The sequence below is a fragment of the Pyxicephalus adspersus genome, chromosome 6, assembly GCF_032062135.1.
Source record: "Pyxicephalus adspersus chromosome 6, UCB_Pads_2.0, whole genome shotgun sequence".
NCBI classification, from domain to species: Eukaryota; Metazoa; Chordata; class Amphibia; order Anura; family Pyxicephalidae; genus Pyxicephalus; species Pyxicephalus adspersus.
In genome coordinates, this window is record NC_092863.1 from 33,726,215 (window position 1) to 33,742,272 (window position 16,058).

Consider the following 16,058-nt stretch of genomic DNA (forward strand, 5'->3'; position numbering starts at 1 on the left):
GTTTCTTGTAATCCTTGTACAGCAACACATCGAAATGGCTAGCAGTGCCAGACAGTCTTAACTGAATTGTATAGTACTGTATGACCTCAAAAGCATGCTACTGCTACTTCGTTCTCCAGTTGACTTATGACAGAAAAAAAAGTTATTTTCTAATTAGTAAATATGACATGGGGGATGAAAGTTTTTGCTGCTGAAATTTTAAACAGTAAATACCTAGAACCGATGTTCCGTTACACAGTGTTTGCTGTTTTAAATATTCAACCATTTGCAAGCTTATTAGTAACATTAAATGTTTTTCTATTTCTTACATTTAATAATAACATATACGATAATTAATAAGGTTCAAATGCAGCGTTGACCATATTTGTGACATTATATTAACACATTAGGTTGCTGTAGATATCACTTCTTAATTTACCTTCTGTATTACTCACCTGCTTGTAGGTGTAAACAAATATCACAATTGCAAGTATACCATGTGAGTTTGCAATCAGATCCTCTGCAAGCAAACTGGAATGACAATATACATATCCTTGTCCTGCTGCCTCTGATTCCAGAACAATATCTTCAAGTTTAGTTTTCAGAACGCCATGTGGTAAGAGATTGTGTTTAGCAAACGATCTTTGTAAGCTCAGGAATACTCGGACATTAATGAGCAACAGAATATCATTTCTTCCAAGTGTGAAATAAAACGAGATTTTATAGAAATGCCATAACCTATAGTAATATAGAGGAAATAAACAGTATGTATGTGTGATACTTTTTATTATTGCTAATAATTCTTATGGTAAAATTCCCATAAAACATAAATATATATGCTTAAAGTACAAAAGTATCAAAGTATATTTCATTATTTACAAATGTATTTGTCCTTTGACAGCCATTAAATGATAATGAATAACATAATGTTTTTTTAGTAATATAGGCCCAGATACATTATAGTAATAAAGGAATACATTTCTCATTGTACCATATGTACAAGGCATTTTGCATTTTTGTAATAAATATGTTATATTAACTCTACAGGGGAAAATATTCTTAGTGTAGCTCCCTAAATTCTAACACATATGCTAAGTATTTTACATGTATTTTTCATGTTTGATGAAATATATAATTTCTGCATACTGCAGTGTCCAAACTGGACCTTTTTTTTATTCCTGCGGACTTTTGAATACTTTTACAAGTCCGCATAAATAAATTCTTGATGTCCAAATCTACAGCAGGTATATATGGAATTTTAAAAAAAAAGATCTATCATTTTTTATTGCAAAGTACATTTTAAATTTCTGGCCTTTTAGGAGCGGCAACTACAATGATACAATGAAAGCAGTCATTGTAAAAATCTGTAATCCTGTGGGATCAATTACAATCTAATTCTAGATCAAGACAAGCCACATCAGATAAATTAAATCATGATTGGGAAAACCTCCAGGCTAACAGACATCAGATTAATTCAGGACAACATTAGATACTTTATTTCATGAGCCAGAAATCCTTCTTACAAAGTTCAGGTACATGATTTCAAGTGCTGGAAAACATTGCTGCAATTTCCAAGAGTGGCTTCTTCCCAGATTTCTCTAGGCACTCATCAGCACAGAAGATTCAACCTAAAGATGTCATCTTCTTGTTAATCTCTTCCTGGATGTACCCCCCAGACAAGTGGAGGGGATTCTGCAGAACATGACATGTAAGCCCAATTTCATGGTAGTGCAGAGGCCAGGGCCCAACAGCTTCGGCATAGTGCTGCTTAGATTTTGAGAACTCTGGGAAGTGCCCAAGCTCAAGACCCTTCTGAATGGTAGCTGCAAATATATTTCATGTATTCTCAGCTCTTACCAATGAAAAAACTCTTCGTGATTGGCTGGGGTAGACAAATCCTTAACCCAGTTATTGTCCTTGCAAGTCTACAGGAATACCCCTAACTGTAGCGATCAGAAGCTATCAATATTTACTTGGCAAGGAAATTCCAATCGTGTGTAAGGAAAAAAAAAGAAATCAAGTAATATATATAGTTCTGCTTGCACATGATTGGATGATTGAGGTTTGCATCTTTTACCCATTTTTTAAAGCTAAGTAAATCTTACTTTGCAAAGTGAACATGCTCTCCATGCCTTCTGTGTACATATCAAGTGGGCAGATTTAAGAGCAGTTTTGTTTATAAGTAGTGAGTTAGTGGAGTGGCATATTTCTGTGAAAAAAAGCCTTTTTAATATGAAAAACACATGGGACCCCAAAGTGTTGATTTAGGATATTGGCTATGCTTGCAATTAGAGGAATGTTGAGGAAAATTGTCTAAAACACAAACAGAAACTGTTGTTCTCCCTTTTTACAAAATCCTTAATACCGGTATGTATAATGTATGCACTCAGGATAAAAATATAAATCATGTAAATTCATAATGCTTAGGACCATAATGTTCATAAAGAGTATACATATGCTGGTTTTTCATTGCTTTGTGATCATTTTCCTTTAGTTAAATTGATTCATTCAGGGAACTTGGTTCCATGTGGATTAAAAAAGTGACATTTTCTATTTATGTATTTTCTATATCAAACACATGCTACTTATTGGTTACTGACAACAAAGAAACCTTCAAATCAATATTCACTCCTAAGAAAATGTATAGACTTCTGTCCATCCACAGTCATATAAGTACACACAAATACAAAAAAAGTTTTAATTTTGTCACAAACTCCCAGTAAATTTTAACTGAAACTAGAGCAGTGGAGCAAAGCAACAATGTTGGCCACTTAGTCCTGTTTATCTCATTATTATGTTCTTTTGGTCCATTATACATGAATTATACCTACTGCCCTTCCTGAATAAACGATAATGCATACTCCAGTAATGGTAGTTAGCCATAAACTTTGTTTTATATCATTACTCATTACAGTCAACAAACACAAAACAGCCAACTAACACACTTAATGCATGTTTTTAGAAGCTCTTAGTTTAGTTGTTTGATGCAGAATTTATTACATTATAAATAATTAACATGTATTATACAGAAAAACATTAACATTTTCTATGGACTTACTTTATGTAAACAATATATAATGTATTGTATTTGGTAGTATAGGCACTTTGATATCCAGACCTTGAGATGAGGGACAATATTTCCTTGGTGTTATGGATATTTTTATTTCTGGATGAAATAGTTTTGGTTGGGTAATTTGCAGCTGCGAGAAAAAGTATTACATACACCAATAGCAGTTTATAGCAGATCCACAGTCCACAGCACTTAACTGGGCCATGGCAGTAAGATAATGTCATGTCGTTCTGTACATGCAATCAGGGATTACACTCAGCTGATGGGAGCAACTGATGGGTCACTACAAGATAAACAGGAAGATATTGAATTGTTAGACTCGGTATGGTGACCTCATTGTTAGTAAAAGTATTTGTACACAGGGGGTTATATATACTTATACAGGTAGGGTATATGGGCATGAGCACAAATACTGAACTATTTGGTCACATGTAATGACATTATTAGGCTCCACAGCATCATCAACTTTTACCTTTAATTAATTATTCAGATATTTACTTACATTGTTGTTTGCAAGATGGAAACGTTGATCTGCATGTCAAGCAAGCAATAGGGTAATGAGATGCAAAGACAAAACAACAACATAAAGCATATTGTACTGTTACAGGTTCAGTGTAATAGCTTTAGGTCAGCAGGGGCTGTGGCCAACAGATTTCATCTAATATCCTATCATCCCGTTACTGTTTAAGGTTATAGTTCACAAGTATATAACCATTTTACATGTTACCATGTGATCAGTTTGTTGGCAGTTTAATGCACATTCCTATTATTTTTATTCATGTAAACTGGCTTGCTACCTCACAGAAGATTTTATAGATTGTCAAATTCCATGTAGCGTGTGACAAAGAATGCTGCATCCTGTAAATTGATCAAGAGTTTACTGCAACATGAGATAACAGCAAAATACCAATGTGAGCAGAACCTGCCTGTTGAAATAATGCATTGCAATGGCAGGTCTTAGTAGCTCCAGAACGGAAGTTAAGACTATGAACAATAAAGATGAATAAAACCTTTGTACTGTATACAAATTACCTGGAAGCGAATGATTTGAACTGGACTGGTTACAGAGAATTTAATTTATTCATGTACATGATTCATATATATTAGTTAACAGACACATGGCCCTTAAAACTAGCAGGAGATTACATATGAGGTCTGTCGCCATGTCTTATTTTCTGTTTCATGAAAATCATTTCTAGATTTTCTGTGCAAACTGATTTTTTTTGATTTATTAAAGTTCTCCAAGACTGGAGATTGGGGAACATGGGTGATCCAACAAACCTGGACTGAATCTGGACCAGATTTGTCAAATTATGTTTATTAAATCAATTGCAGGTTTGGATCACCCAGGTTTTCCCTTGATAGTCTACCTTCTCCAGCCTTGGAGAGCCTAATTACATCAGACCCATTAAATGGACATTCCATACACTAAAATGTAGAGGCGTGAATGTAGCCCAACAATAAACTAATAAACCCTCTTCTTAAGTATACTAATTTTTGCTTGAGGAGCCGGAGTGCTGATTCCTTATACTGCCTATACTGAAAAGTACCTACAATGTTGCTTGAATAAATAGATCCAATTTATGGCATGTTCTGGGAGCTTATTGGGCCTAGTTTATTAAAGATCTCCAAGGCTGGAGAGGATACATTTTCATCAGTGAAGCTGGGTGATCCAGCAAACCTAGAATGGATCTAGTCCAGGATTTAAAACATTTGCTAACAAAAAGCAAATTACTTTTAAGAAATCAATTCCAGGTTTGCTGGATCTTCAAGGTTAACTGATGAAAGTGTATAATTTCCAGCTTGAAGAGCTTTAATAAATCAGGCCCTTTTGTGTCAGCTTTGTCCGCATGTTTTAGTTTATATTCCAATATATGAATATGTTTTCTAAAAAGACCTTGATGCAAATAAATCAGTTCCTAACAGCTGCTCCTTCTGACCATCTTTTCTGAGTGTATTGGATAAAGCATGGATAATATTAGACTTAAAGCGTGAAACATTCAATATGATATGTGCAGCATATCACTGTACATGTTGTACATACACACATAACGTCACCTTACCCTGAGCTAGTAAATTGTCTGCAGTCTCCAATCAATGATCATCTACAGGGTGGCATGTATTGCCTTTAGTTTAGCATGGCACAGAGGAGTCTAAAATGTTGCTTGCTTTTTAACTATCCCCATTTTAACTAGCTGGGCTCTGTCACACCTGTTATTAAAAGATATGCTACAGGTGTTTATTATAAGCAATATAATTATTACTTTATCATCCCTGAAGTTCAGTCAAATTATGGTTATGAAAATTACAGTTATTCTCATCCTCGGATTATTCCACTGGGAACCAATGAAGGTCACTAAATTACCTGCAGACACTGCAGATAATTTTAATAGTGATATTTTATGTTCAGTATAACCTGTAATATGTCACTTTGAGCAAGAAAATAATCTGTTTTAAAATTTGTATAACATGAATTTTACATTCATACATTTGAATTTACATGAATGATTAGTACTAAAAGGGTATTTGTTACCCAATGGTATACATATATATTTAGCAATTTTACACAAAAGATGCTTCAAACACATAATAAAATGTTCATTGCATTAGTGTTCCCTGAAGATCCATTCTATTCAATATATCAAGATTTAGCTGGTTTTTATCATAGAACATTTTTGGAAAAGGTAGAAACTGATGATCTGCCCTGCGGTTTAAACTTTGCATGAATTTATAATGTAATGTTAATAAGAGAGCTTTGTATTGGACAAATATATAAGGATACTAGTATAATGTCCAAAACAAATAAAGCTGATTTATTCAAAAGTGTCTAAGACTTAAATAGTACCTAAATTAAATTGTCAAATTAATGTCCAAAACAATCCTTTATGTTAGAATAATCCAAAAAAATCCATAAAAACAAAATCTTAAATTGCATTAGCGAAGCTATGCATTTATTTATTATCTGCGGAATGCACTAGGAATTGTAGCACCTATTCATATGTACATCAATGAGTAGGTCAACCAAGATGGTCCAGTGATATTAGCAATGATCTTCTACGCATTTCGCTATGCACAGCTTTCTTAGGAAGAGCAAAAATAACTCATAATATGGTCAGTAAAACGCAGCAGCCCAGCCTAAGATCAGACCAAGTGTAAATGTAATGGTGAGGGCCAGGCAGAGAAAGACCTAAAGAATAAATCAAGTCAATATACTGCTAGGCTGACTCGCTCCCAAGATGTAACCAGGGTATAGGAGGCCAAAACAAAGTTAATCCCAGGCAGAATGCTGATACCCCAATATGGCAATAGCAGCAGAAGGTTCCCTTGATGTTTTGTTGGTTTTGTGATTGAATTGTAATATATATGGCTTGTAAAAGTAGCAGCTGTTATTTTTATGTATGCTGTCTCATGACTTGGTGTGTTTTGGCACAAAAATATGCAAATAAATCAAATAAAGAAAAAAAGGAATTCTAAACTCTTTACAAATAAAGTCGCTGGTCTGATAAAATTCACCTTTCTTTTACACAGAACATTCAAACCCCCGATGAATAGGGGTATTCTTAAACCCAAGAAGTTTTGATTCTGAGCTGATTATCCAGTACATTGCATTTTGGTTTATTTCTTTAAAATAGACTTCTAAACCCACACATACACTGTCAACCATCACTTCTTCATAAAGTAACATTTTATTTATACTCTACCCTTGCAAGTACATACTTCCTACACCCATTTATTAAGGCCTTTTTGACTTCACTGTTCCTAAGACTATAGACAATGGGGTTTAGCAAAGGAGTTGCCACGTTATAGATAACTGAAACTACTTTGTCACGTTCCAATGAGTAACTGGATGTGGGACGTACATAGGTGAAACTTCCAGTTCCATAGAATATGTTAACAATTATAAGATGAGATGCACAGGTTGAAAACATCTTTCGTCTCCCTCTTTTTGATGCTTTGAAAATAGTAAGAACTATATATACATAGGAGACAAGGATAAAAATAAGTGGTCCAAGTCCTACAAAAACTGCACTGACTCCAAAGAGTACAGCCTCGTTGAGATAGGTATTGATGCATGATAGCTTCAATAAAGGTGGAATATCACAGAAAAAGTGGTTAATTCCATTATTACAGAAAGGCAGACGTATGATCAGGGCAGTGTGGAGCAATGAATGCAATAGGCTGCACAGGACTGTACCCAAAAGCAGTTTATAGCACACTACTCTCTTCATGATGATGTTATAGTGTAATGGACGACAGATGGCTGCATACCGATCATAGGCCATGATAGCCAAAAGAAAGCACTCCGCCCCCTCCAAGAAGACCACTGTATGGAGCTGTACAACACAGACACTAAATGATAAATGGTTGTGATGTGATACTAAAATAAATAACATTAGTGGAACTGTGGCAGAAATATAGCAAATATCAAACATAGACAGGTAACCTAGGAAAAAGTACATAGGACTTTGCAAACTAGAGTCCAGTTTTGTTATGATCAAAATTATTAGATTGCCAGATGAAGCCATTATGTAGATATTAAACAACAACATAAACAGTAGGAGGCGTTTTTCAGATATTTCAGGAAACCCCAAAATAATGACCTCCAAAATCATACTTGTATTAGATTTTTGCATTTCCTTCTCTACTATGGCTTTCTGCAGAGTAAAAATATAGTGTAGTGTTAAAAACAACAACAATACTGAGTTAGTACTACCTTAAAAATATACTACAGCAAATACAAAATACACTTTAGGTTAGCATTTCTACAATGTAGAATGAAACCTTATTTATTCAACATTTAAAACAAGAGAGACATATTTTTTACATTTGTCAATAAATCTACAAACAAAATGTATCCAGGCCCAACTTCGACCTGTTTCGCAGAATTTTCTTCCTCAGAAGTTCACTATGTGGGTTTCCTACTTAAGCCAGACGGACAGCGTTGGTGTTCACAGACGACCTGTAACTTTTTCTATTCTGTTGCAGCACAATCAATCAGAAAGGTTTTCTTCTGCATCTCCGAAATTAATAGATAGAAAATTAAAAGAATATATGATAAGTTGCCTTTAAAGTCCATTTATATATATATATATATATATATATATATATAAATACATCAGACTGTGTCTCAACAGCAACACGTAGATTAATACATACTGTATGTAGAGTTATATACCTAGTATGTTGCTTCCACTTAAATATTCAAATTTAAGAATATTAACATATAGTACATGCTCATTCAGGCATATTCAAATATATATACATGATGAGCACATATACTTTCACTTCAGAGATTTTCATGTCTGAGAAATAGCAAAAAATTGCAGGTGCATCTCAATAAATTAAGTGGAATATTATCGAATAGTTAATTTAATATGTTTGTGATATATTTCAAGCATTAATTTTCTTTCATTTTGCTGATTATTACCCACAGATATTCTAATTTATTGAGATGCACCTGTTGTTACAATAAAAAATAAATGTAAACTTTTTTATTTAATAAAAAATCTACAATGTAGAGACCATCTAAAATTTTTCATTCATATAAAATTGAGTAAGTTAATAATATAAATGAAAGAGGATGGGTGAACTCACAAGTAATAAAGATAAAAAAGTAATAGTTTACTTATACCAGCATTACATCCACATTTCTAATGGCAATTTTAAATCTTCATTATATCTAATCCTTCAAATTGCCCTGTGAAGATGCAGAATATTTTCTCCTGTTCATTTAAAATAATAAAACACAAGCATTACACATATTTTATTTAATTACACTATTTCCTACCATTAGTTTTCAGGCTCATGAGGGACAAGGTATTTCAATATGAAGACAGTATAAGAGGAGATGTGATAGAAATAACATTTCTTGAAGAACTAAGCCTGCATGTTAAGTATATATCTATTTATATTACACAGAGCTATTAAATAGCACAAAATAGGGCTTATTAATATTCTTTTTTTATCCTTTAATTTACTAATGAGAATTCATTGCACTGAAGTGGGACTAATTAAAAACAGATACTCATTTTCTAAATAAAAAAATACTGCAGACTGTCAAAGGAATTAATCTGTTTTTCAGTGCTTTATTTTTAGGCATCTATCTATCTATCTATCTATCTATCTATCTATATCTATCTATCTATTGATCTATATTTTTTTTAGCTCCTTACTTGCTAAGTAAGGATACTTTGCTGTGGATAAAAACTATACTTTTTTCTATATAAAATGTTCCAATCCTAATAACATTAAAATTATGATTATGGTATTGAACATTTCAAATGTACCTATGGGTCAAATAATGATTGGTTTCCTAGACCTAAAAGTAGTAATGACCATGAGGAATGGCAAACAGAAAATCCAAACTGGTTACGGGAGCCTCCTATGAGAACAGGTGACTTTTATTCTAATTATAATTATAAAGGAAACATTACCCTAGATTAGTACATGTTAGTACAACTTTTAGAACAGTGCCTAATCCACAGGAGCCCATTTTGACAAAAACAATGGCAAAATCATATTGACAGAACGACAGTTTCATGGGAGCTTTAGTAGTTCCTTGTTATTGAGACAACAAAGTTTTTCCTGTCTGATATATTTTGCAGCAATAATACTATTCTACTAATATAGAAATGTCGCAAATGAATGGAGCTTTGTATTAATAAAAATGTATTTGTTTAAATGAAAGCAGTGCAAATATCTGAAATTGACCTTGTATCAGCTTCATAAATTCTCTGTACAGGCTGGACTAGTAGAATGATAAAAAGTACAGAAAGTCAATCAGATTTGATGAAGTCACGGTCCCTTCCTCCTTCATTGTTTGTATCTGTCTGTCATTCGCAACTTTCATTTAATGTACGCAGCTGCACAATATGTTGGTGCTATATAAATACTGTTAATGTATAATAATAAATATAATAATGAAGTGCAAAGACCAAGCTGATTGGTGAAAAAAAGCAGAAAGACAGAGAACAGAGCTTATCAGTCTGCTTTATTTTAGTTTCTCTTTTACTGTCTAGTGACAAAGGATTGAGAGGAGAATGACAGGAGAGTTTGTGGACTGCTGCCATGAAAAATCAGAAACAGGCCTGTGTGACAAAGATGTGTAAATTGTAGGACTAAATAAACAATAATACAAATCATTAAGCAGGTGCAAAAGATCCAACATGTTTTCATTCACGTATTTAGCTGTATGTTTGAAATTCTGCTTTTTAAAACTGGATGAATGAAAAATAAAGATAAAATAATTGCTAAGCAGTCCCTACAAATGCAATAGTTTGAGTCAAACCCTGGCTCCTACTTATCTTGTAACAGGACAAGAACAGATACCATTTATTTACAGTGAAAAAAATGAAGACATTACAATTGACTCAAAGCAAACACCCAGCTTTGAATCCTTGCCCTACTTGTCTGTCACATAATAAGGCCATGTGGAAACACACTGGATAAACATAGCTAAAAGTCACAGGTAAAATCAAAGTTACAGCGATTAAGATTCTTGCTCCCAAATGTTTATTTACAGTGACATGGTTAAACTAGAAACTGATGATACTGTTACTGTTCTGGCACCTGAAGGCATTATATTAGTAACCTTTGTAGAACATAACTATGGGTGAATTTGTTGTCTGTGATTCAGACTGCCCAGAATGATAAAAAGTGAGTTTATGGGCACAAAGCTATAAGCAGTCATTAAACACCATGAAATCCAAAGACTGTCCACTTTGAAGATGTCCATTATTAGTAAAGTTTTCATGATATAGAAAATTATATTAAGAAAAAGAAGGGGGATGATGGCGGGCTGCAGGTACATTTGCTGGCACACTTTGTATACTTTTCTTCATTTGCTTCTCATGTAGATAAAGGACTTTTAGGATAAAAATGTTTGCCATGGCACCAAAATGAGAGGAACACACCAGCCAATTATACTGGTGACAAGCAGGTACTGAAGACCCATGTTTAGTGTTCCATATTGTAAAGTTGAGTTGCCAGAAAGATTGCCAAACAATTGAATGAAGTATTCATCCTTTTTAATGTCCCAAGCAACTGGGGCACCAATAATAAGTGATAGGAATACAGAGAAGAACAGCATCCAGGGGACCACATCAGAGATGCTTTGCTTTAGGCTCACAAAAAAAGTTTGTTCATTATTACTAAGCATCAAATAAAAGAAACCACAGAGAAAAAACGTGTAAACCAGAAGCTGGAGAAGATTGTGAAGAGCAGAAGGAAAGAAAACATTCTATAAACATTGTCCAAGGAATAAATATCACTCCAAAGAAAAAGAGCAAAGTCATTGGCCACCACAGTGGATTGAAAAGCAATTTTAGAGAGACCTAGAGTAAATGGGATCAGTTCTCTTGGGTTAAAATTCATACCTTTAAGCTTTTCCACTCCATTGCCAATGATAATAAAAGCATTGGTGAAAAACCCTGTCACAGTGATGATACCCAGGGCAGAAAGGGATACTGTAAAAAACATGGGCAATACTTGTCTTTCCACTGTCTCATTACTTTTCCCTTCATCACTTGTCAAAGTGAACATTTCTGATGCAGTCCTCATTTTTATATCCTATGAAGACAATGTAAAAAAAATGTTGACAAACATATTTTAGAATGAACTATTACTATTTATATAAAGAATGTGTTTTTTGTGTTTAACTTACTCGGTAGTATTGATACATCCAAATGATTATAGTCATTATACATTGTGATGTTCTATGCACATCTCCAATCCAAGTTACATAAATGTCTAAACATTTGCCTTCCAGATGATAAGAGTATTTATTTATATTTTTTTTTGATTGGAAATCAAGGAACAATGAGTTTGTGATTGAGTTGGAGATTACATGTAACTCCTTATAGTTCCATTGCACAATGGCATATAGCTGGATGGTGAACAGACAGGATAACCTGTAATTACAAAAGTAGTTCATGACTATCTTTTTAGTTACTTAGTAAATTTACTCATTTCCATGAGAGCAGTTATTTATAGGGTTTACATGATTTGTTTTATGTTGTTTTTTTCTTAGCTCAATGTTTTTTTCCCCAAAAAGCATATTTTGTATTACTTAATAAGTATATATACATACAATAAGGTACAGCATGTACAAATGGTATTAGGGCATATCAAAATATATTTATAAATGTTTACATATAATGGTTGTCATAGCCTTGAGAAAAGCAAGGGAATATAAAAGTCCTCTCCACTCTAATCTGTGTACTGTAGGTTTGATGATGGGTGCATGGCTTGGGGAATCCTGGTGATCCAAAGTAAATAGTAAAATTAGCACTAACCATCAATCCAAGTAGCAATCCTAAATTTTTTTTTTCTGAATAGCAAATTTCCTAACGTTTGGGGTCACAAGATATATTAGGCTGACATTGATCACCTAAAACTTTCTTTTTTACCTTTACTTTCCACAATGTAATTGCATGGTATATGATATATGTCACAGGAAGTGGTGGTAGAGAGTGCCCATGATGTTCTTATGTATCATAATATAAAAAGCAGACTATGGAATCTATTAGACTAAAGGTACGTACACACGTCAGATTTTTATCGCCCGATAATCGCATCGGCCAATTATCGGGCGAAAATCTGCCGTGTGTACAGTCGGTGTCGTCCATCGTCCGGACGACCGACCTGCCGGATCCACGGATGATGGACGACAGCCGATCCTAATGAAAGGGAAAGATCGTGAAAGATCCTTTCCAACGACAAAAATTGGAAGTGTGTACGCAGCTTTAGGCACAAAGAGACAAGAAAAAGCAGAAGGAGGAGGTGTCATGTATATAGCGGAAGGATGAAATAATAAGAGAAAAGTGGATAAAGAAAAAAAAACATTAATTGCTTTTATTTGTTTTAACCAGATTTGTAGAAGTAGGGAATAATATTCTCTGTTTAATAAATATAGTTGTATTAGAAAAAATACATCTTCTTTATGTATGTTTTTATTCCCTCAAATAATGAGGCCATTGAGGGGCCATTTTTTTGGCACACAAACAGGCCCATGGTAATTAGAAGTTTCTATAATTCTCAAGAGCCATTATATTTCTTTACACTATCAATAACCAGCAAAGGCCTCCTAAACTTAGTTAAAACTCATTGCTCAATAAAACAAAGGAGACATATAAAGTTTTATCTTAATTTGCACTTAACTATAATTCAAACAAAAGTTTTCTTTAAAAAGAGCTTAATTAGGAGTACTCACTTATCACACAGGAAATGTGATAAAAAGTGACTGTATTTAACTATGCAATGCACTGAATTGTCATAGAAACAGATTTCCAATGATTCTTTTTTTTCTGGAAATAGCAGGAGCACTAGAAGCATAGGAATAATGCGCTGTCCAAGGTCCTTGTTATGTAGATATTGATAACAACCAGACATCTTTCCTCTGTCCACATTGATAAATAAGAAAATGATAGCAGAAGATATCACTGAAGCAGTGCACTGATTGAGAGAAATGAACAATAATTAAACAATTTATAATGAACTATCAGATAAGTTAGAACGAGTACCAATATAAACAGATCCAATACCAAGTAATATTACAGATGATTTTGTTGTTTGTAGTGAACCTGAAATATCTATAGAATGCAGCAAAACTTGAAAATATTAGTTCTGGTGTTTTTTTTAAGTTCTGTAAGTAAAACTATTGCATGTTTAAATAAAACAGAAGGGTCATTCCTGTATTTAATTATTATATCGAGCCTTTTTAAAAGCTTTCTAACTGGTACGTCCAGTCTGAACCATATCCATTTTGCTATACTTACACCACTCCACATTGGATTTCAAACCAGGCTAGTAATCTGGTTCTGAGAAGGCCAAACATTTTAAATTGAGCTAGGAATGTATGAAATCTTTTTTTACAGACAGAATAGGGATTGAAGGAAAATCTTCATGGTGAGGTAAATCCCCTTTTAGATAAGTCTAACTAGAAGAAGTGTGCTCTACCTATTGCTGTTCTGACAACAGACTATTGATAGTGGTTACCACACCAAATGTAGCTGATAATTTACCTACTGGTGACACAGACAGTTATTTAAAACATGATAGATTTTAAACATCTGACCATAATGTTTTCTATTTTGGGTTATGTTCAAAATTGCTGTGCATGAATCTATGAAGTAAAGCCGTTTGTCATTAGGAACCTCTGCCTCCACCTTCAGACTTACCCCAAACCTCCTTCTGCCCCAAATCTGCATCTAAAATCCTATATATATATAAATATAAATATATATATATAAATACTAAAAATGAACATATCTGATTTTGTATTATTACATATTTTTACTAAGTGAAAGTTTAACATTTCCCATTCTGTCTACTATTTGTTACTATTTGTTAGTGTTTGTTACCGTGTGTTATACATATATTACTATCATATTCAACTTTTGTCTACTTACATTCAGAATTCATTCTACTTATCTTTATCATTGGAATATCTCGGAAGTTGTATGAATTTCAATAAATATCACTTTATTATGCACTGAACAGTATACAGGAAGCTTCAAGTGCTGAACTAATTATCATTTCATTACCTGTTGCTGCAACTTCTTTGTATTTAGAATCTCACTGAGATGATGTGCATGCCCCCAAGAGATCAAGGGGAATTTATCTGGTTATAGTCTAGTGATGTAGACATGTAAAACTTGTGGACATCATTACGTTTTACATATGTTGCCAAAAACATACATTATCTTTCTAGAATGTGTTGTATTTCTGTGTAAATAAGGTATATATTATTTTAGCAATGTGTATACTGACCAACATATACAGTTTTGGAGAACAATTCCAGTTTTAAAGGGACATTCCTGTTTTGGAAAGATAGTCGCCATTTTCACAGTACAATTTTCAGTGTTGATAGGATAATTTCAGTTTGAGAAGGACATTCCTAATTTTCCATGTTTTAACAGGGAAGCTTTATTTTGATAGGATAGTCTCAGTTTTTACAGGACAGCTTCTTTCCTGATTTGGATTACAAACACCTCCAATATGCTTATCTGCTTAACCAAAAAAACACCTCCCATATCCTTGTCTCCAAAACCAGGGGAAGGGTTTCCATACATAGGGAAGAGAACTGGAACAACTGGCATGACTGAGATTTTTATTCTAGCATCTAAGGAGTTACAATCTCGTTTGATTTCAACTTGTATTTTTGTGTATTTTCAGGAAATGCTTAAATAGGAGAAAAGTATTATAACCACAACATCTATAGACTGGTACATTGCAAATTACTACATTTTTGTTCTTGTGTTTAGATATACTTTGAAACTCAAAAATGAAAACATTATATAAAGCATATTACTGGTCCTTAGATGCAGAGACTGCTTTTGTTTTCTGATTCTAAGATCTCTTTTACATTTCTGTTTTAGAATACCATCAATTGCCATTCTATTACTGGACAACAATAGAAACACCATAGAACTTGCTGTGCTCTCCTCCATTAAGATGCATAGTATTCTTTCCTGATTGGTTGTTCACCAATCCACCATACTGCATTGATAAATTATGTCAAAGACTGCTTTACACATGTAAGATTTTCACCGTAGACAAGCATGACCTTTTGCCTTGTGCAACAGTCATCTAATGCGTATGTGTAGCTTAACTCCTGTGTAAGTATGTCAAACACTGTATAACAAGACTCCAGAATACATTTTAACATGGTAAATGAAAAGTTTTTTTCTGCTACAATCCCAATATTCTAATGACTACCTCATATATATATATAGGTTTTTAACACTTTGAAATATCAAAAACACACTTATTATTTTTTGTACTGTTTATTTATAAATTACATGTGAACTTTATGCAAATGAATACACAACACAATTAAATTCTGTTACAAATTCATTTCAAGAAAATTCAAACACCTGGTAACAGATATAAACAATCAGCAAGCTACTAATGCTATCAAGTAAAAACTGCAGCTAGAGAAGTTCCTTCAGTTTGCCCTAGGGCAGGGGTCAGCAACCTTTACTATCAAAAGAGCCATTTTGCCTCCTCT

The 16,058-nt window shown here is 33.5% G+C and overlaps 1 protein-coding gene across 1 annotated transcript; it reads right to left on the reverse strand.

The window, feature by feature from the left end:
* Window positions 1-6,735: 6,735 nt before the first annotated feature.
* LOC140332655 (olfactory receptor 5V1-like) lies at window positions 6,736-7,683 on the reverse strand. The gene has a single exon (XM_072413847.1). It carries the CDS (start codon window positions 7,681-7,683, stop codon window positions 6,736-6,738), a length of 948 nt encoding a protein of 315 aa, XP_072269948.1.
* Between the last annotated feature and the right edge of the window lie 8,375 nt (window positions 7,684-16,058).

Coding starts and splice junctions, on each gene's coding strand:
- LOC140332655 (XM_072413847.1), bottom strand. CDS start 7,683: ATGCAAAAATCTAATACAAGTATGATTTTGGAGGTCATTATTTTGGGG.